Raw genomic sequence first — 21601 nt, forward strand, 5'->3', positions numbered from 1 at the left:
TCTCAAAGAACCTTGATCTTTGATGGAGACTGTTTAAATCTTTCCTTATACTTATGTAGTGCTTTATATGTGGGAGAACTATTAGGAAGAGTGTATACTTTTCTTTGCCTGTTACATTATTGAGGTGCATGTATGGCTGTTTATTTTTCTTCAACCCATTTACTTTTTTATTGCCATTCCTCTTTTTACTATGTGTTGGTGTGACTTTCTCCATAATTTATTTTTTAAATTTCCTCACATTTCCATCCACTGGTTCCATTCTTGTGGTGTATATGGTTTTTCTCTTAGTTGTGCTGTTTCTCAGAAGGCTGATCTTCCACAGATTGTATCTCCCATATCAGGTGCTGGTTTTCATTGTGAGTAGAGTTTGTTTGGGATGTGCCAGGAAAGTCAATGTTACATAAACTTTCTTATTGTTCTGAATTGCTACTATTGCTCTTGCGGTGCTTGCTGGTAATTGGCTTAAATAAAATAAAAGAGCAACTGGTTATGTTAAGTAAATCTTTAACTTTTCCTAATTCTGACCTGATTTTGGACAAATTCACTTGTGTGGTACATTCTACTGTGGTTTAAATATTGTCAATTTCACTTGTCTACATTCTTTCTGTTCTTTACTCTTATTTATTCTACTTTTATTGTTCTCTTTCAGTGCCATGCTGACAATTTCCAGTTACATTTTCAATGCCAAAAGTTAACTTGATGTACTTCATTCCAGTAAGGCAGTTGTTTCAGGGAGACTTGCTCACATTACTCTTAGAGTTATAGATGGTTCTCAGGAATAAGAACATTTTCACAATACATTAAAAAGAACTGTGTTAAGTCTGTAAGCACTAAAAATGCTTAGTGTTAATTTGTGTTTATAACATTTTTTTTTCCATATCAGGGTTTGCAAATATTTGACCTGCATTACAATGTGCATACCTTTAGAGAGAGAAATGAATGTTCTCTTATTTTAGATGACTTCACATAATGGACATTTTCGTATAGAATATCAAGAGGAAGACCTACCTACCTCTGCTTCTATCTAGTTTCAATTTTACATATAAGTGTAAATGTCCATGCCTGTTTTTAATGGTTTCACTATAATTAAAAGAAAGCAAGGTTATTTCTTTAAATAAAAAATAGCACAGTGTTATAGTATCATAGATTTACAGCTGCAACTTACCTCAGTACAAGTTCCCATTTTGCAGATGAGAAAACTGAAATCCAGAGAAATTAAGTGACTTTCCCAGATAAAATGTCTGGAATACCTGGTCCTTCAAGTCAGGAATACCTGGGTTCAAATTTTGCTTCTATGACAGAGCCACTGACCCTCTACCTTTATTACCTCCCTCACAAGATTATTGTAGGGTTACAAGGAAAGTATTCACTCATTTTTTTCATATTCAACAAGAATTTATTAAGCACCTAGCATGACCCTAGAATTGTGCCAGATAATAATGACACAGCCCCTCCCCTTGCAAAGTTTGCGTTTTATTGCAAGGAAATAAAATGTATATAGAGAAGTTAATAGGAAATATATACAAAGTGAAAACCACAAGGAGTTCTAGGTTTGGGGAACAAGATGAGTAGCAGCTGGCACTTGAACTTAGCCTTGAAGAAAGTTAGGGATTGAATGATATAATGGAGGTGAAGGAGTACTCTGCAGGGGTGGGAGCCTGCCTGTGCTAAGGCATGGTCAGAGGGATGTCCTATATGGGAAGTAAGCCAGTTTGATACATGTTTATTTACTTGCCTCCCTTACTAGATTGTGAGCTCTTTGAGGGCAGAGGCATCTTTTGCTTCTTATTTGTATTTTTAGTGTTGAAAGCACCTGGCACATAGTAAGCACTTAAATGTTTATTGACTGATTAGCTATGAATAAAGGAAACCGTATGCCAAGAATGAAAAACTTTAATTTTTGTCAGGCACAAAAGAAGTGAATTCCTCAGCATGTGCCATTCATATCAGATTTATACCATAAAACACATTTACCTTTTCAAAAAATCTTCAGTGATGTAGTTTATTAAATACTGATATGAGGTAGTATTTACTTTTTTGAAGATCCATTTGAGGTGATGGATGAAATTATTAGTACTTTCGTCCTTTTCTACTTTCCCTTCCGACTATTCAGTGAATTAATAAGTAGTCTTATGTTTGGGAATGGCACTTTGTATTCTGCCTCTAACTGCACTGATTGAAGGAAATAAAGATTATGATTTGCATCATAGTCACTTGAGGAGTTGTGGTTTGTCCATAATTCTTGTATCTTCCTGTAAAAACCAGACCACGTTGTTTTTTGATGCAGTAATACTTGTCTATGAAATACTGTCGTATCTTTTCTTAGCATTCCTGTTCTTTGAAGTCATTGTTTCCAAGTCAGGAGGTGGTGAGATACATACACTTTAAAAGTTTCTGTAGCTTTGGATGAAATGGGCAGAAACAAAGCCCAAGTAGTGCTTGACATTGGTAAATAAGCTCCAGTCTTCCCTTTCTTCTTTAAGAAGCTCTACTTATTATTTTTTTTCTTTTTTGTGTTAATAGGTAATGATAAGCCTTAAGGGCTTTGTGCTCTTCAGGAACTTAGAAACAGGCTACACTGTAATTTGGGTCTTGAGCACCATAGAGGAAGAAGTATGAATATATAAAAAGATAGACCAAGGATGGGGAACCTGCAGCCTCAAGGCTACATGTTGCCTTCTAGGTCCTTGGATGTGGCCTTTTGACTGAGTTAAAGTTTTATAGAATAATTCCTTTTATTAAGGAGATTTGTTCCGTGCAGTGTGGATTCAGCCAAAAGGCCATTTTTGTTTTTAGATTTTACTTTATGAGGTATATTTTGACAAATGTGAGGTCAGCAGTATAGGAAGAAATGAAAAAAAAATTCTTCTTACATTTGGATAAAATGAATTTTCATTTGAAATTTTTAGAGAGAAACTAGATTTTTTTCCTACTGTCTTTTACAGCTTAATGGAAACACAATATTATATTAACATTTTTCTGTCTTATGTCAGATAATTTGGAACATTTTCAGATGAGAGGCTTGTAAAAACTTAGTCTTAGGCACCAGGGGAATAATCTTTTGTAAGGAATTGTCAAGTGGCTTTGTCTTTAAATTAAATACAGCCACATTTTCACATATTTAATTACTAATTCTGAAGGAGAAGTGGTCAGTTTCCATATGCAATTGATTTCAGATAGAACTCTTGCTGGAGAAATTCATATTGATGTAGAATAGTATAATCTGATCAGAAAGTACTTTTGAAAATCTGGCACATAGTAATTGCTTTATAAATGCTTATTAATTGATTGGTATAACCCATGGTGAACTTCTTTCTTTTTCTTTAATGCTGTGTTTCATGTTTTGTCTTCTGTTCTTCAGTAGTATAATCTCTGAACAGTAATCTTATTAATTCTTTGTAACTTTCTCTTTCGCATCTTCCTGGATATGCTGTTCCCTTCAGTCTCACCTCCAGGTCAGTATGTCCTTTTAAAAATAATTATGTTTAAAATACCATGTACTAATTTTATCTTGAGTTCTGAAATGAAACTGGAATAATACAGTTTATTTGAGGAAAGATATCCAAGAATTCAGTCCAGAGGATGTAATATTCTCAAATCTATGAGCTTTATAAGTATAGAATTTTTAAATAACTCAACAGGAGATTTCTCTTCTTCAGAGAGTGTGTCTGTGTGTCTGTCTTTCTGTGTGTTTTGAGAGTTATTATCTGACCAATCCATGGGAGATTATTTCGGTTTTTTTTTCCCCTCCCTTCTTTAAATTGACATGGAATTGGTAAGGAAGAATATGGTCCATCAGAGGAACAGTACATAATGAAATTAAAACTTTTTTTCCCCCTTTTCCTTAAGTAGTCATTAGGCTCTTATCTATTAACAAGAGAAAGTATGGTACTTGTATGGAGATTCTCTTGATTTGTTTGATAATTGCTGTCACCCAAAAACATATATTTCTTCTGCTATTTGTAATTTCTTTTGCTTTATGGATTTTGCTGTATCTTAGAAGTTTCTATTTCAGTGTGGTAGCTAACATTGCACTCTTAGTATTGTTAGTTTATGTCCTCTTGATATTTCTACTACAACCTATGTGTGGTAAGGGACAAGAAATAGAAGAAGGAAGGGGAGGGGAAATAGCCCAGAATGATCACTGAAAAAATGATATTGATGTCCATACAGTTCCAAATCTCTTTTGAGTAATAGTTCCACTAAAAACTGTCAAATACATTGCCCACAGTTCACATGCAGACCACAACACTCCTGAGTGTGGCCTAAACCAGATTAAAATGTAATTGGAAAATATTTAACTAAATAAAAACACATAGGTAATATGTATAGATAGATAATGTTAAAATGTGATTTTTTGAAGGAATATGTGCATGTGGAAATCCTTATGGGGATTCCCCCTTCAGGGAGGTCTCTTCCTTAGTCATTGCTGGCAGGATTCTTGCCAGAGTCCTCTTAATCAGCTGATTCTCCACCTGGAAGATGGTCATTGACTTGAGAGCCAGTGTGGCTTCAGAAAGGGCTGAGAAATGGTTTCATGATGGCATGCTTTCATGGGTTCTGGATAATGGACGATGCTCTTGTGCTTTGCCAGTCACCAGTGGAGTGAAACACAGGCTGTGTGCTTGCTCCCATGCTTCTTAGCATGATTTTTTACCAGTGTTGTCAAGCACTTTCAACAAGGACAAGAATGACATCCAGATCAGCCCCTATACTGACAGTAAATTACTGAAGTAGAGGGAGAGTTGGTATATGATATTTTGTTTGCAGATGATTGTGCGCTCAATGCAGTTTCTGAGGCCGAGATGCAACAAAGTACAGATAATTCTCTATTGCTTCTTCTCATTTTGGCCTAACAGTTAACACTAAGAAAACACAGGTTCTCCACCAGCCAGCACCACACCACTCATATGTGGAACCATCAGTTACAGCAAATGGAGAACTATTGAAGGCAATGGATATGTTCACTTATCTTGGCAGTATACGTTCCAGGGATGTCCACGTGGATGATAAAGTTGAGCTAGCTCAGTGTTTGGGATTCTCCAAAAGAAAGTGAGGGAGAGAAGAGGTATTAGACTGACTACCAGACTGAAGATCTACAGAGCTGTTGTGCTGACCTCATTGTTGTATGCCTGTGAAACCTGGACAGTATACCAGCACCATGGCAAGAAACTGAATTGCTTCTATTTGTATTATCTGAGGGAGATTCTGAAGATCACCCAGCAAGATAAAATACAAGACACCAAGGTGCTTTCTCAAGCTGAACTGCCAAGTATTCAAACTCTGCTGCAGAGAGTGTGACTCTGATGGACTGGCCCTGTTGTTTGAGTGCCAAATGTACATTTGCCTAAAAGCCCATTTTACAGAAAATTCTCACAAGGAAGGTGTTCACAGCTCACATGCAACAAAGTATGAATTGATTTCTTTGCTACTTGTGCTAATTTTGGCTTAACAATTAACACCAAGAAAACACATAGATGACAAGGTTGCTGCACACATTGCCAGAGCTAGTTCAGTGTTTGGAAGGCCCTGAAGAAACGTGTGGGAAAAAAGAGGTGTTGGACTTCCATTTAAATTGTCTTAGGAATATTCTGAAGATCCCCTGGCAAGATGAGGTACTGTTCACTGATGTCCTTTCTTGAGCTAAACTCCCCTGGGCTGGTCATGTTGTTCGAATGCCAAATGTAAGTTTGCCTAAAAGACTATTTTACACAGAACTCCCACAAGGAAGGTACTCATATGGTGGTCAGAAGAATCAATACAAGGAAACTTTCAAGGTCTCTCTGAAGAACTTCAGAATTGATTATGTGACATGGGAGACACTGGAAAAGGACCATCCAGCATGATGTGCCCGCCATCACAAAAGGCACTGTGCTCTGTGAGTGAAGCAGAATTACAGTACCTCAAAAGAGTGAGATGCATAAATTGAGAGACATCTCTACTGCAAATGTTCATGTGGACAATTTGTGCCTGACCTGAAATAGAGTCTTTTGAGTTCATTGTGGTCCAATCAGCCATAGTTGGACACACTGTACCTTGACCCCAACATAGTGATGTCATTTTGGTCCTCTTTGAGAACGAAGGACAACAGCCAATGTGCTTGTAGTAATCCTTATGTGTAGTTTAGTGGTCTCTGATTCTGTTTGACCCCATTGCTTTGTAGGATATCTGTCCTTATTAATCTTTGTAATTTTTTGTTCAGTCGTTTTTCAGTCATGTCCAACTTTTCATGACACATTTGGGGTTTTCTTAGCAAAGATACTGGAATGGTTTGCCATTTCTTTCTCCAGCTTATTTTATAGATGAAGAGCTGAGGTAAACAGGGTTAAGTGACTTGCCCAGGGTCACACAACTAGTAAGTGTCTTTGGCCGGATTTGATCTCCTAAAGATAAGTCTTTTTGACTCCAGGACCAGGGCTCTTATCTGCTGTGCCACCCACCTTCCCATAATCTTTGTTAACCTTCTTATGAATAATCACTTTTACCTGGCACCTTTTGCAACAGGTCTCTTAACTAGCCTTTCACTCTTACTACTGCTTACTATTTCTCTAGTTTAATACTTTAAATTTGTAACGCCAGAGGAGTAACATAGTTAGACTGGGAAAAAAATTACAGAATATTAAGAAAAAGGATTAGTGTAGTACACCCAAAGCTGATCATTCAAAAATGACTTTTATCTATGATATAGTTTTTGATACTATGTTGGCAGATTTGCAGAAGGTACAAATGACGTGATTATTACAAGTTTGAAACAAGGAAATAGTTAACTTTAAATGAACAAATATGGAATTAGGACACTACTCCATCTATTATGAAATAACCTATTGGCATATTACATCCTTTTCATTTCAGATTTAATTATCTGTAATATCTGAAGGTAATTTATCTACAGAAATTGTAAGTAAATCAAAACAAGTCCAAAATTTTATCTCACTCCTAACAAACTGGGTGCCTAAAGATGGAAATAGTCAATATTGCAGAGACAGAAAGACGAGAATACTAATACATTGTTGGTGGAGACACAGTTTGGTCCAATCATTTTGAAAAGCAATTTTTAATTATGGTAAGAAAATGATTTCAATTTCCTCACCCTTTCCCCAGAGATTACATTTCTAAGCATATGGAATGTCAAAGAATATTGATAGGTTAACTTGAAGGGGAAAAAAATTATTTCTTCAACAAAATGATCAGAGCTAAAGAGTTAACTTAATTCTACTAGTTAAAAGTTGATGCCTTCTATTTTAAGAAGTCTTTTAATACAAATAAAATATTCTGCAGTTCTTCTTTACTAAAAATGCATCCTAATCCTTAGGAAAAAGTCAAGGAAAAAACCAAAACATGTCTGTCTTGTGGTAGTTAAGTAGAAAAACTCTTGAGTTATGTAATTTGGACCTTTATCACAGTCAGGTGTCAGAAAAGAATGCTCATAAGACAGTACAAAATTTCAATCTTTTATTTCTTGTTCAAACTAATAGTGCAGAGTAAATGTATCACTAAGTTCAATATATAAAAAAGCCCAAATATCTTCTTTACATTTGTAAATCTGACTCTAAATGTTTACTTTGCTTAGGTTTGTTTTCATTGTCATGAAACATGTATGAATAAATGAATATACATTTGTGTACGTTGATATAATTTATGAATGAATGAAAAAAACATTGTCAAAGCTCTTACTATATGCTGTGCACTGGGCTTAGCTAGTGATACAAAAACAAAAAGAAGGTAATCATTGCCCTCGAGAAGCTTACATTATAATGGGAGGAGAACAAAGGTTAGAAAGTAATGCCTAGGGAGAGTGGTATTTTGGTTTGGAATATTAGGAGGCTTATTTGAGTGCTGTCATGAGGTATTCAAAGTTCATCCTTTCTAGGAACAATGACTATAATGATCTGACAGTGGTTGAAGAATATGAAAGTTAGTGGGAGAGAGGTTGGTGTAGCAGCTAGGGGCTGGCAAAAGATGTCAGGAGAGTAAAAATAAAACATGACTGGAGCAACTAGCTTGATATATTTGGACAGTTGTGGAACACCAGTCTTCCCATGGAAAGATTACCTCAGGTGAAAGGATTAATTCTTTCAGGTATGGTCTGTTGATGTAGGCATCATGGTGGGGAGGGGGAGAGATTGAGATTGTGGGAGAGAGAGACTTGCTGACATATTGAGCTTGTAGTTCAGTTTCATGGCTTTAGAAAAAAAAATGAATAAAAACCATGGAAAATCTTTAATGAGATGGGAATACCAGATCATATTATTTGTCTCCTGCGGAACCTGGTGTGGGTCAAGAATCAGCAGTTAGAACCAAACATGGAACAATGCATTGGCTTAAGATTGGAAAAGGAGTATGACAGGACTTTATATTGTCACCCTATTTATTTAACTCATATGCAGAGTACATCATGCAAAATGCCAGGCTGGGTGAATCAAAAGCCAGAATGAAGGTTGCTTGGAGAAATATCAACATTGTCAGATATGCAGATGATACCACTCTGGTGGTAGAAAGTGAAGAGGAATTAAACCTATTGATGAGGATGAAAGAGGAGAGTAAAAGCTGGTTTGAAGTTTGACATAAAAAAACCCACCCAAAAACTAAAATCATGGCAACTGGTTCTTCACTTCCTGGCAAATAGAGGGAGAAGAACAGGAAGCAGTATTCTTGGGCTCAAAGATCACAGACAGTGATTGCAACCGTGAAACTAAAAGACACTTGCTTCTTGTAAGGAAAACTATGGCAAATCTGAACAGCATACTAAAAAGCAGAGACATCACCCTGCTAACAAAGGTCCATATAGCCAAAGCTATGGTTTTTTCCAGTAGTAGTGTGTGGATGTGAGAGTTGGACTATAAGGAAAGCTGAGTGCGACAGAACCAGTGCTTTCGAATTGTGGTGCTGGAGAAGACTTTTGGGAGTCTCTTAGACAGCAAAGAGATCAGGTCTGTCAGTAAAGAAATTAATTCAGACTGTTCACTGGAAGATAAAATACTGAAGCTGAAGCTTCAGTATTTTGGCCACATAACGAAAAGACAGGACTCATTGGAAAAGACCCTGATGTTGGGAAAGAACAGCAGAGGATGAGATGGATAGATAGTATCATGGAAACAATGAACATGAACTTGGACAAACTTCAAGAGATAAGGGAGGACAGAAGGGCCTGGCGTGATACAGTCCATGGGTTTTGAAGAGTTGGACATGATTGAACAATAACAACAACACACACATACACACATATTTATATGTATGTACATATAAATATTACGTGTTTATATAAAAGGCTTAAGTATATGTATGTAGCCCTTAAAATACATATATAGTTCATACATAAATACATGTCTATATAACTTATATGAATTATTTATACACAATATATATAACTAAAAGAAAGTCCCCAGATTATTTATTTATGCAAATAAACTAGGTATCTTGTTTTAGTTTGCTTCTTCTATAAAGTTGCCCCCCATGTCAGGAATTCTCTCTCTCTCTTTCTCCCTCCTTTCCTCACTTTCTGGCTTCCTTGACTTTCCTTTGGGTCCTAGGTAAAATTCCAACTTCTGCAAGAAGCCTTTTGTACTTCTTTTTTAAAAAAAAAAGTTTCATTTTTTTCCAATTACATATAAAAACAATTTTTAACATTCACTTTTTAAAATTTCAAGTTTCAAGTTCTGTCCTTCCTTACCTTTTCTCCTGTCTTTCTAAGATGGCAAGCAACTTGATACAGGTTAAACATGTGCAGTCATACAAAACATATTTCCATATTAGTCGTATTGTGAAAGAAAACACTCTATCCCTCGAAAAACAATAACAACAACAAGAGGAACAAAGAAAGTTTAAAAAAAAGTATGTTTTGATCTACATTTAGACTCAATATTGCTATTACTGTGTACAATGTCTTCCTGGTTCTGCTCACTTCACTGTGCATTAGTTCATTTAAATCTTTCTAGCTTTTTCTTAGTGTATCCTGCTTGTCATTACTTATACAACAGTAGTATTCCATCACAATCTCCTCAATTTCCAATTTTTCTTACTTCCATAAAAAGAGCTGCTATAAATATTTTTGTACATCTAGATCCTTTACCTTTATGTTTTTGATCTCTTTTGGCTTTAGACCTAGTAGTTGTATTGCTGAATCAAAGGGTATGCCCTTCAGGCATAATTCTAAATTGCTCTCCAAAATGCTGAATCAGTTCACAACTCCAGTAACAGTTACATTAGTGTCTCAATTTTCCCACATCCCCTCTAACATTTGTCATTTCTTTTTTTTTTTTTTTGTAATATTAGTCAGTCTGATAAGTGTGAAGTTTTAAATTATCCTTTCTCTAATCAGTAGTGATTTAGGGCATTTATTTTTATAAATTTCATTCAGTTCTCTACATATTTGAGAAATGAGGCCTTCAACAGAAAAACTTTCTATAAATTTTTTTCCACAATTATTACTGTATATTTCCCTACACACTATTGTCCCCATGTTTATTCTTCTCTCTCTCTCTCCTCCCTTTCTCTCTTTCTCTCCCTCTCCCCCCCTTTCATCTTGTCTGTTCTAAAAAGTGTTTTGCTTCTGACTACTACCTTCCCTCATCTGATTTCCCTTGTATTAGCCCTTCCCTTTTTATGTTTTCCTCTTCCTCTCTTACTCTCCTGTAGGATAAGATAGATTTCCACACCCAACTGAGTGTGTATGTTATTCCTTCTTTGAGGCAATTCCAATGAGATTAAGGTTCAAGTGCTGTCTCTCCCACCTCCCCTATTTCCCCTCCACTGTAAAAGCTCTTTTGCACCTTTTTTATGTGAAATAATTTGCCCCATTTTACTCCTCCCTTTCCCCTTCTCCCAGTGCATTCCTCTTTCTCACCTCTTAATTTTTCTTTTTAAGATATCATCCCATCATATTTAACTCACACCACACTTCCTTCTTTGTATACACCTGACTGCCCAAATAATGAGAAAGTTCTTAGGAGTTAAAAGTTTCTTCTTCCCATCTGGTAATATAAACAGCTTAACTTTATTGATTCCCTTATGATTCCTTTTCCTTTTTATGCTTCTCTTAATTGAAAGTCCAGTTTTCTATTTAGCTTTGGTCTTTCCATCAGGAACTCTTTGAAGTCCTCTATTTTATTAAATACCCACCCTCTCACCCCCCATCCCTTCCATCCCTCAGACCCTGGTTTTGCTGGGTAGATGATTCTGGGTTGTAATCCTAGCTCCTTTGCCTTCCAAAATACCATATTCCAAGCCCTCCAATCCCTTATTGTAGAAGCTGCTAAATCTTGTTTTATCCTAATTGTATTTCTACAATACTTAAGTTGTTTCTTTCTGGCTGCTTGTAATATTTTCTCCTTGTCCTGGGAACTCTGGAATTTGGCTATAATATTCCTGGGAGTTTTCATTTTGGGATCTCTTTCAGGAGTTGATCTGTAGATTCTTTCAATTTCTATTTCTATTTTACCCTTTTGTTCTAAAATATTAGGGTAGATATCCTTGATAATTTCGTGAAAGATGAAGTCTGGACTCTTTTTCTGATCATGGCTTTCAAGTAATACAAGAATTCTTAAATGATCTCTTCAGTCTATTTTCCAGGTTAGTTATTTTTCCAGTGATATATTTCCCATTTTCTTCTATTTTTTTCATGCTTTTGATTTTATTTTATTTTTTCTTGATGTCTCATGGAGTCATTAGCTTCTACTTGCCAGTTCTAATTTTTAAGGAATTATTTTCTTCAATAAGCTTAAAAGAACTACAAATATTTTCATACATTTTTAGTCAGAATTTATTTGCTTAGGACTACTATTCCTTCCTTTTAGATCTGCCCTCCCTGTAATTCTCCCTTCTTTCTCACCTTTCCTTAATATTTACCTGTTGAATGGAATGTATTTATGTACCCAGCTCTGTGATCTTGTCTATTCTTCCTGTCTTTGATAAATTCAGATGAGTGATTCAAATGTAAATAGCTCCTCCCACTCCCTCTTCTTTCTTTTTATACGTGTCTACTTGTCCCTGACTATGTGACCTAATTTTCCCTAAATCTCCTTTCCTTCCTTCCTTCCTTCCCCTCAGTGTATTCTTCTTCTCCTTTTCCATTCTTCTTTTAATATCATAAAGACATAACAGACCCAAAGACCCCAGCTTCTGGGATAAGAACTCACTCTTTGGTAAAAACTGCTGGGAAAATTGGAAAACAGTATAGCAGAAACTAGGTATTGACTAATGTAAGCATTATCTTACACTTAAAACATAAGGTCAAAATGAGTACATGATTAGACATAAAAAGTGATAGTAAACATGTTAGGAGAGCAAGGAGTAGTTTACTTGTCAGATCTATAGAAAAGGGAAGAATTTTTGACCAAATATGAGACAGAGAGTATTATGAAATGTAAAATGGATCATTTAGATTATATTAAATTAAAAAGGGTTTGCACAAACAAAACCAGTGCAGCCAAGATCAGAGGGAAAACAAATCTGCAAAATAATTTTTATAGCGAGTGTCTGGTCATAAAGGCTTCATTTGTCAAATATATAGAGAACCAAGTCAAATTTATTAGAATACAAGTCGTTCCTCACTTGACAAATGGTGAATAGGCAATTTTCAGATGAAGATATCAAAGCTATCTAGAGTCACATGAAAAAATGTTATAAATCAATATTGATTAGAGAAATGCAATCAAAACAACTCTGCAGTACCACTTCATATTGATTAGATGGGCTAATATGACTGAATAGGAAAATGATAAATGTTGGAGAGGATGTGGGGAAATCGGGACCGTAATGCACTGTTGGTGGAGTTGTGAACTGATCTAACCATTCTGGAGAGCAATATGGAACTATGCCCAAAGGGCAATCAAATTCTACATACCTTTTGATCCTACAATACAGCTAGTTGGTCTGTATCCCAAAGAGATCATAAAAAAGGGAAAAGGATCTACATATATAAAAATATTTATGGCAGCTCTTTTTGGAAATTGAGATGATGCTCATCAAGTTGGGGAATGACTGAACAAGTTGCAGCATATGAATGTATTGGAATACTATTGTGACATGAGAAATGAGGAGTAGGTGGAATTTAGAAAAACCTACATGAACTTACATAGTGAAGTCCAGGAGACCGTTGTACACAGTAACGGCAATGTTGTTACAATGATCAACTATGAATAACTTAGCTCTTCTCAGCCATACAGACATCTAAGACCAAGTCCAAAGGACTCATGATGGATAATGTCATCCACATCCAGAAGAACTGATGGAGTCTGAATGCAGAGCAAAACATACTATTTTCACTTTCTTTATCTTTCTCATGTTTATTTTTTTCCTTTTGGTCTGTGTTTTCTTTCACAATAGGACTGATATGGAAATATGTTTTACAGCAGCCCTGCACAACATAGGGCCCACACTTTGCTTGCAGCCCACCAAAGGATTTTGGACAGCCCACAAAAATGTAGAGGATATAAAAAAGGCCTGCGTAACATACCATCCACAGGCCGTGTATGTTGTGCAGGCCTGCTTTACAGGATTGCACATATATAACCTATTTAGGGTAGATATCCTTGATTTTTTTATGCAGTGTAGATAGGGTAGATAGCCTTGCTTTAGGAGGGGAGGAGAAAAAGGAGGGAGCAAGAAAATTTGGAACTCAAAATTTTTTAAACAAATGTTAAAAATTGTCTTTACATGTAATTGGAAAAAATAAAATACTGTTAAAAAAAGACATAACAGCCACTCTCAGGCCTTGTCTAATTAGTTTCTGTCTGTGACTCATGGTGGTGATAGACTTTAGAAGGAATACTTCACTTCATATTAGAATGTAAGCAGTTTATCATTGTTTGGTCATTTATTATTTTTTGGTAATGCATTTTGCATTTCTGTTGACTGTTGTGTTTGAACTTTAGTGTTTTTACATAGCTCTGGTTTTTTCACAGGAATATTAGAAGTTGTTTATTTCATTAAAGATATATCTTCCCCCTAACCCCTCCTCCAATAGAATTACATTCAGTTTTGCTGAGTAAGTTATTCTTGAATGTAAGCCTAAAAAGCCTTTGCTTTCTGGAACATGGTATTCAACACTCTCTGCTCATTTATACTGGTGGCTACTATGTTGTGTATGATCCTGCCTGTGGCTCTTCAGTACTTGAATTTTTTCTTTCTAGATCCTTTTGGTATTTTTTCTTTGACCTAGAAGCTCTGGATTTTTGCTGTGATGTTTCTAGGAGTTTTTATTTTGAAATTTCTTTCAGTTGGTAACCAGTGGCTTCTTTCTATTTCCACTTTGCTCTCAGATTCTAAGAGATTTCTGCAGTTTTCTTTCAATATTTCTTGAAATATGTTATCTAGGGCCATTTTCTCAGTCATGGTACTCAGGTAGTTCAGTGATTCTTAATCCTCCTTCCCCCCGCGCCCCCCCCATGTATTTTCTAGGTTTTTGCTATAGTTTAGATTTTCTTTTGTTGAATTTCTTTTTCCAATATTTCTTTTTGCTTCATGGAATCGTTGGCTTCTATTTGGTCTGTTGTAATTTTCAGGGAGTGTGTTGCTTGGGCAAGGTTTTTTTTCTTAGCCTATTGTAACAAGCTGTTCATTGTTTCCAGTTCTTTACTCCATAGTTTGCATTTCCTTCTCAATTTTTTTCCTCCAACACTCATTCATAAAAATTTAAAAAAAAAATTAATCCTTGACTCCTCTTATATAGAAATTCTAGTTGAATTTGTATCCAGGATGTGTTTTTCTCTGAGAATTCTTGTCACCCTAATATCTTTTTAAGGCAGAATTCTCATTTTGTTTGCTCTTTTCTCCTGCCTCTTAGAATTTGGGTGTACGCTTGTTCCGTGCTCCCGAAGTGGCAGGGCAGGGCTTCATTATTACCCCATTATTAGACTGTGGAGTCAAAGATCTTTAAGTTCTTGACTTAGTTTTAGTCTGAGCAGTTTTAGGATTGCTGCTGCTATTAGCCAGCTCTGCTGCTTGACAGTAACAGAACTGAATGCTCCTCTCTGTTGGTCTACAATTCTTGCTTAATTATTACTCTGCAGGCTAAAGCTGCAAGTTGGGCTACAAGGTAGAACTGAGATCCTGTTCTACTCCAGAGGTTGGAGTCAAACTGCTGCCATTTGCAGTGGTGTCGCTTTTTGAAATTGAAAATGAGCAGGAAGGTTCACTTTTTTGTAAAGAAATTGACTGGCTTTCTTGTCATTAGGTTTTGAAGCAGTTTTGGCAACTTTTGCATGAAATGTTTTTAGAAATGAAAGGACGGGGGCCATTATGTGGCACAGTAGATAGAGCACCGGCCCTGAAGTCAGGAGGACCTGAGTTCAAATCTGGCCTCAGACCAAACACTTGACACTTACTAACTGTGTGACCCTGGGTAAATCACTTAACCCTAATTGCTTTAAAAAGAAAGAAAGAAAGAAAGAAAGAAAGAAAGAAAGAAAGAAAGAAAGAAAGAAAGAAAGAAAGGAAGGAAGGAAAGGACAGTACCAGAACAACTTAATAAGAACTGGTTTTAAGATTTGGTTTTCATTGTGGGTGTTATGGGGCATTTAAATCAGTTAAATTTAAAACTTAAGGATGGAAATCAGGGTGTAATGCTTATGTACAATTGCATTAAAGCATTTAAGATAAGTCTTTAGTAAAGGTAAATAAAATCACGATTTGACTCCAGTTCCTACAAATTCCTATTCCTATAAATTATCGAGTCATTTTGTTGTGATTTCAATAAGCATGACTCATATATTCAGGAGTTAGTATTTGAATTTGAAAAACAACATGAAAGATTCAACGTGTATGAAAATACTTTAAAATATTCAGCACTCAGTTTTCTTTTAATATTGAGAGAACAAAAAGTAACATTCAGATAGAACTGGTTGAAATTCAGTATAACATAGCTAAAAGAAAAGTATAATGAAGTCTTCCAGATTTTTATTTTTATTTGACAAGCCATTTTGTTGAAATGCATGTTTGCTGCACGAATTTTAGCAATGTTTGGTCATATGTACATCTATATAAGTAGTTATTTTCACTCCTGAAGTGTGTTAGAACTTCATATATGGCAAGATTTACAAATGGACATTCATCATACGTACTGAAAACATCATAAAAGCTTACACCCAATATCGATAAAATGGTTTATGGCGAAAGATGCCAAGTTTCTAGCAAATGATATTAAATTGATTTTGAATTTTTTTTTAATGACATGTTCTGTAATGATTTTGAATCTATTCCATATTAAAACATAAAATTATATGTTTTTTATCTGTAGTTCCTGTCTGATTTGTAGGCATATATGTTGTAAATAAATACATATAAATATTTTTTAATTGTCAAATATGTAATAATATCTGTTTTACATATTTGTTATATCTAGTTCCTATCTGATTTTAATGTGTTGTTGAAATTATTAAACAAAAAAAAGAAACATATAAACGTGTAGTTTTCTAGGTCAGTGTGTGGCCTGCAGGAATTCTTATATACTGTGTAGTGGCTCACATTTCCATTTGTATTTGACGCTGTCATCTTACAGAATCTGCATCAGTAATTTATAATAAATTTTTGTATGTGCATTATTTAAAAACAAAAAGTACTGTTAATGAATTTGCTTATAGTATTTTTGCATCTCTCAAATGAGTGTGAGTAGTATACTTAAAAATATAAATTATCCATTAAAATTGATGCAGTTTGTGCGTGTGTGTTTTGCATTTGTAGCTGAGGGTTGGGTTATTTTTTTCATATCTTAGATGACCCATGTCTCTATCGCAACTCTCACTGACACAAAATAGTAGTCTTTTATCTATTATGAGTTCCTTTGAAAGAATTTTGTATCACTAGTCAGAGATATTTAGCTAAACATCATCAAACTAGGTGGTACTAGAGAAAAATTAATCTCCCATCTTAGTCACTTCTCTGGGCTTCACAGCTCTCTGGGTCAATAAACTTGTCATACTTCTAAATAAAGATCCTGATAGTATCCTTTTCTGACCTAGGAAGGTAAAATTACCTTTTCCTGATCCCCCCTAATTTAGTACCTTCATTCTGTTTATTTTTTTTCTAATGTATCCTGTGCATAGCATATTGGAATATGGTTGTGTGCATATTGTTTACTCCTCAGATTATGAGCTCCTTGAGAGTAGGCATCCCCCCCCCCAGCATTTGACACATGGTAGGTGCTTAATAAATGTTTATTGACTGTTGACCATATGGTGTTCTTTTGTTGTATGAAGTCACTGTTAAGCACTACATATGGAGTTTAAGTAAATGTTATTTAATAGAAAAATGAAGTGTCATTTACGAAAATTTGGTTTCAGTGGATTGGGAAAGTGTTGGAAACTACAGAAATCCCAAGAACAACTTCCTTGAAACTGTTCATTAGTATCAGCTTCGTAGAATAAAGGGAACACACAATTTTGAAAAGTTTTTTTTTTCTTAACAGGCAAGTAAAAGACCAAAATAAGAAGGTCGCCAATCTGAAGCACAAGGAGCAGGTGGAGAAAAAGAAGAGCGCCCAGATGCTGGAGGAGGCTCGGAGGAGGGAGGACAATCTCAATGACAGCTCTCAGCAGCTCCAGGTCAGAGCAGAAAGAAAACATGGATTTGGGGGGTAGGGCAGGGATCTAGACTGGCCTCTTGTTTTTTCTGTGCTTGAGTGTCTCTCTCCGATTCTTTTTGCTGCCTTCCTCCACTGTTGGTGCAGTTGAACTCAAGCCTCGCCTTACTTAGTCCCTGTCCTCCTCTGCTTCTTTCCTTCTACTATGTCCTTGGTATTTTTGTCACTTTTGCTCCAGCATTAATGCACTCCCTTTCATTCTAGATCTTCTCAAAGTGTTTTTATCTCGGGCTCAGGAAAACCTGGATCCCTCAGAAAATCACTGCATCCTTGGGCCCCGTCGTTAGTGCTGGGTACTTTCCATGACATGGACCAGGAGGGGAAGGGAGCATGCTTCTTGTTCCATATTGTCATTTACTAGCCCTCCCGCTGCCACCTTACTTAGCTATCTCAGCTGGCCCCTGGGTCGTTCTCCCTTCTTTCTCAAGAACTTCAGTTCTTAGCTCATGGTCTTCTTTCCTATTACAAACTATGCTCTCATATATGGATACTTTATTTTTGATGCTGTAATTTTTTTTTCCATTTGTAGCTCAGGTTTGTTTTTTGTTTTCTCATTTCTTCATTAATACCTTGCTGTACCCTCACTCAGATATTGTTCTCCCACTTTATTAACTTCCTCATCTCTTATTGCCCCAGTCGATTCCACTTGAGCAGCTGTAGATATGCTTATATGAAAGATCATGGAATCATCCATAACCAAGTTGCCTCTATGATCCTAGATTGTGAAATTCTTCTCTCTGACACTAATGTTCTGTTCTCTTTCCTTCTGCTTCATTCCATAAATCTGTTTGTTCTTACCATGGCAAACACTTCTTTTCAGTGACTCACTTCAGTCCCTCTTCTCCTCTTTTTCTTTGTCCTTCATCCCTGTTCTAGACTCACTTTCTTTTCCTTTCTCTCCACTAATCCAGGCCCTGTCATTGGTTAGGCCCTTATTAATACTCACTTTGTCCATTGAACAAACTGGTGATTGATCTCCCTGCTTCTGGTCTTTACCTTTTCTAGCTTTCTTCTCCATGGTTCCCATAATAACCTCCCAGTTTCTGGGGCTGTCACTCCCTTGCTTAAAAATCTTCAGGAGATTCCTGCTGCTTCAAGACAAAATATGAACTCGATCGTTTGGCATGTGAAGCCCTGCACTCTTTCACTGTATCTCTCCTTTCGAGCTTTATTCACCTCATACATTCAAATTTCACACAAACAAATGTACTAATCATTCTCTTAACTTGGCATTCCATATCTTTTATCACCCTTAAACAGACTGTTTCACTCTCTTCTTTCATGGTTCAAGATTCAATTTGCTGCCTATTCTGGGAAGAAAAAAATCTTCCTTTAAGTTCACTGTCAAGTTACCATATATTAACAAAAGTAATAACTGTCAATCTGGCAAAGTTCATTCTAAGAAAGACAGACAAAATTAGGCTGTGTGTTCATGCTTACTTCTCTCAAAGCAAGTGGACATGCATATGAATACATCGGAGTCATTTGGAAATGAGCTCACTTTGGGGTTTGGCTGCACAGATTATATACCCATAGCGTACTCCCCTGCCCTCCTTCCCTTCCTAACTCAGGATGCCTTTGTCAGCCAAAATTATAATTTCCATAGAACAAGAGAGTACCCCCAGGATGTCATAAAATAAGAGTGTCAATTCAATAGAGTCTTAATAAGAGCGTGCCCTAAGACAGTAAGATAAGAGAAATATCATCAATCAAGATAGTGTCCGGTTCAAGGCACCTGGTCTTTATCACTCATAAACTGGAGAATGCTCCTAGTCAGCTTAATTTTTGGGTTCACTCAGAGAGCATGCAAAGGATTATGGTATGTTAATTCAGTGTGGGCCAAAATGTCTTTTTCTGATTGGCCGATCCAGATTTTCGGCCCTCTTTCAAGTGATGGGGGACTCAGGCTGGTTCCACATCTCTGACATTTATTAAGTACTTTAAAGTTTACTAAGGACTTTACATAGGCTTGAAACTTTACATACATACTTGAAACTCCTGAAAAACTAATGAAGTACATTTAATAGGTATTATTATTCCCATTTCATAGCTAAGGTTAAATGTTCAAAAGTTTAAATAATTTATTAATAGTCATTTATGTTACACAGCTAGATCATGTCAGAGATGGTATGTGAACCAAATCTTCTTCTCCATTGACTGAGCCAGGTTGTCTTTTTGTGGATGATGGAGGGTAATGATAACTATTATGTTATCTTGAAAATGGGGTGGTGGGCATCTGTCACATTCCCGCTGTGGTCAAAGAACTGTGCCAGATGAAGGGTGATTCAATATCATTAGCACCTGTCAGAGTCTTTTCATATATAATGAGTGCTAAATGTTTGCTGAATTGTACTAAATTCCTCCCAGCCCTATTAGCAATTAAAAAAAAAAGAGCTTTACAGGGAAAGGGAAAATTTAATTCCACTTCCCCTCCCTCTTTCCTTAATCTGCTAGGCCAAGGATGGTGCTCTAGAGTCCTATAATTTAAAGCCATAATCAGCTCTATTGCACTACATATAAGGTGTGTTTGTAAAAGTGTTTTGGGTTTTTATGCATTAAATTGTGTGTGTCTCTGACAGAGGGAGAGTGGGAAAGGGGGCTCTCCAAAGTTCAATTTTCTATGCTCAATTTTTGGGAAAGCTGAACTGTATTCTTGCCATTTTTTTGGTAGGGTTAGGGGGACCAAGCCTGTGACTTTTATAGGTGTAAGTTAATTGTCTCCAAAGTTGGGGCTGTAGAATAGAATGATGCCAAGGAGGCTGTGACTTCCATCTAGGGGATGGCTGATCATCCATTTAGAAGATAGGAAGAAGAATCACATCTACTCTCCACATGATAACCAATTATGGTCTTGTCTTTAGCACCACTATTCCATTCTCTTGAAATCCCTCTCTGTGCTCCTTCCCCAGCTTCACCAGGTATATTCACCTTAGGGCAAGAGAGATCTAATTTAATTGAACCCTGGCACCAGCACCAGCTGCACCAGCTTACCCCCCACCCCACCCCGTCTCCCTCCACCTTGTCTACTTGATCATCATAGAGCCCTCTGCATTCTGCTACGGTGTCTCATCATTGACCATTCCCCTTGCTCCTTTGATCCCCTAACATATATACCTATCTCATTTTTAGTAACACAGGATTTATTTCCTACCAAAGCCATCCTTCTTCCAAACCTCCTAGTTTCCATGTGGGATAATACTTTTAATTCTGCCAGGTTCTCAACCTTATTCTCAGTTCTCCATTAATTGAAACTGATCCCTTCAGAGTTACCAAATATCTCTTAATTACCAATCTGATTGTCTTTTCTCAGTCCTCATCCTTATTGCCTTCTCTGCAGCATTTGACATTGACCACCTTCTCCTCTACTATTCTCTCTGGGTTGTCATGACATTGTTCTCTGAGCCTGTCTGGCTGTTCTTTCTCATTCTCCATTGTTGGATCTTCTTTAATATTACATCCTCTCCCTGTGGACATAATGCCTTGTCTTCTCTGTACTTAGTCAGTTGTTCTCTTCATCACCAACCGTTAGTTTAATTATCAGCTCTATTTAGATGGCTCCCAAATCTGTCTCATCTATCTATGTTCAGTCTAGATTTCTCTCTTGAATTCAAGTCCTATGTCATGAACTGCCTAGAAGACATTTTGAATTAGATGTTCTTTAGACTCTCATTTACATGTACATGGTAGTACTTATTATCTTTGCCCACACACACACACACACACACACACACACACACACACACACACCCCTCTTCTGACTGTATCTCTTACTTTTGAGAGCATCACTATTTTTCTGCTCGCCCAAGTTCTCAAACTTGGTATTATCCTTGGTTCCTTTCTTTCCCTTATCTCACATATACAGTTGGTTGCCAAACCTTGCCATTTCAACCTCTTTCAAATCTATCCCCTTCTCCACACATGTAGCTGTCACCTTATTTCAGGCCCTTTTTATCTCTTACCTGGGCTATCACAGTAGCTTCCTAATTATTCTCTCTGTCTCAAGTAATTCAATCCTAATGTTCCAAG

General features: G+C 36.4%; 1 protein-coding gene across 10 annotated transcripts in view; it reads left to right on the top strand.

Annotated features, from left to right (window-relative positions):
- ERC1 (ELKS/RAB6-interacting/CAST family member 1) overlaps positions 1–21601 on the top strand; it is a 342335-nt gene that overhangs the window by 138026 nt on the left and 182708 nt on the right. For all 10 annotated transcript variants that reach the window (XM_078156089.1, XM_078156085.1, XM_078156087.1 and 7 more), the window contains one exon: positions 17402–17537. In XM_078156089.1, coding sequence (XP_078012215.1) covers positions 17402–17537 — 136 coding nt within the window. The remainder of the gene's footprint in view (positions 1–17401; positions 17538–21601) is intronic.

This window comes from Phascolarctos cinereus, unplaced genomic scaffold (assembly GCF_003287225.1).
Source record: "Phascolarctos cinereus isolate Bilbo 61053 unplaced genomic scaffold, phaCin_HiC Scaffold_1;HRSCAF=81, whole genome shotgun sequence".
Taxonomy (NCBI): Eukaryota; Metazoa; Chordata; class Mammalia; order Diprotodontia; family Phascolarctidae; genus Phascolarctos; species Phascolarctos cinereus.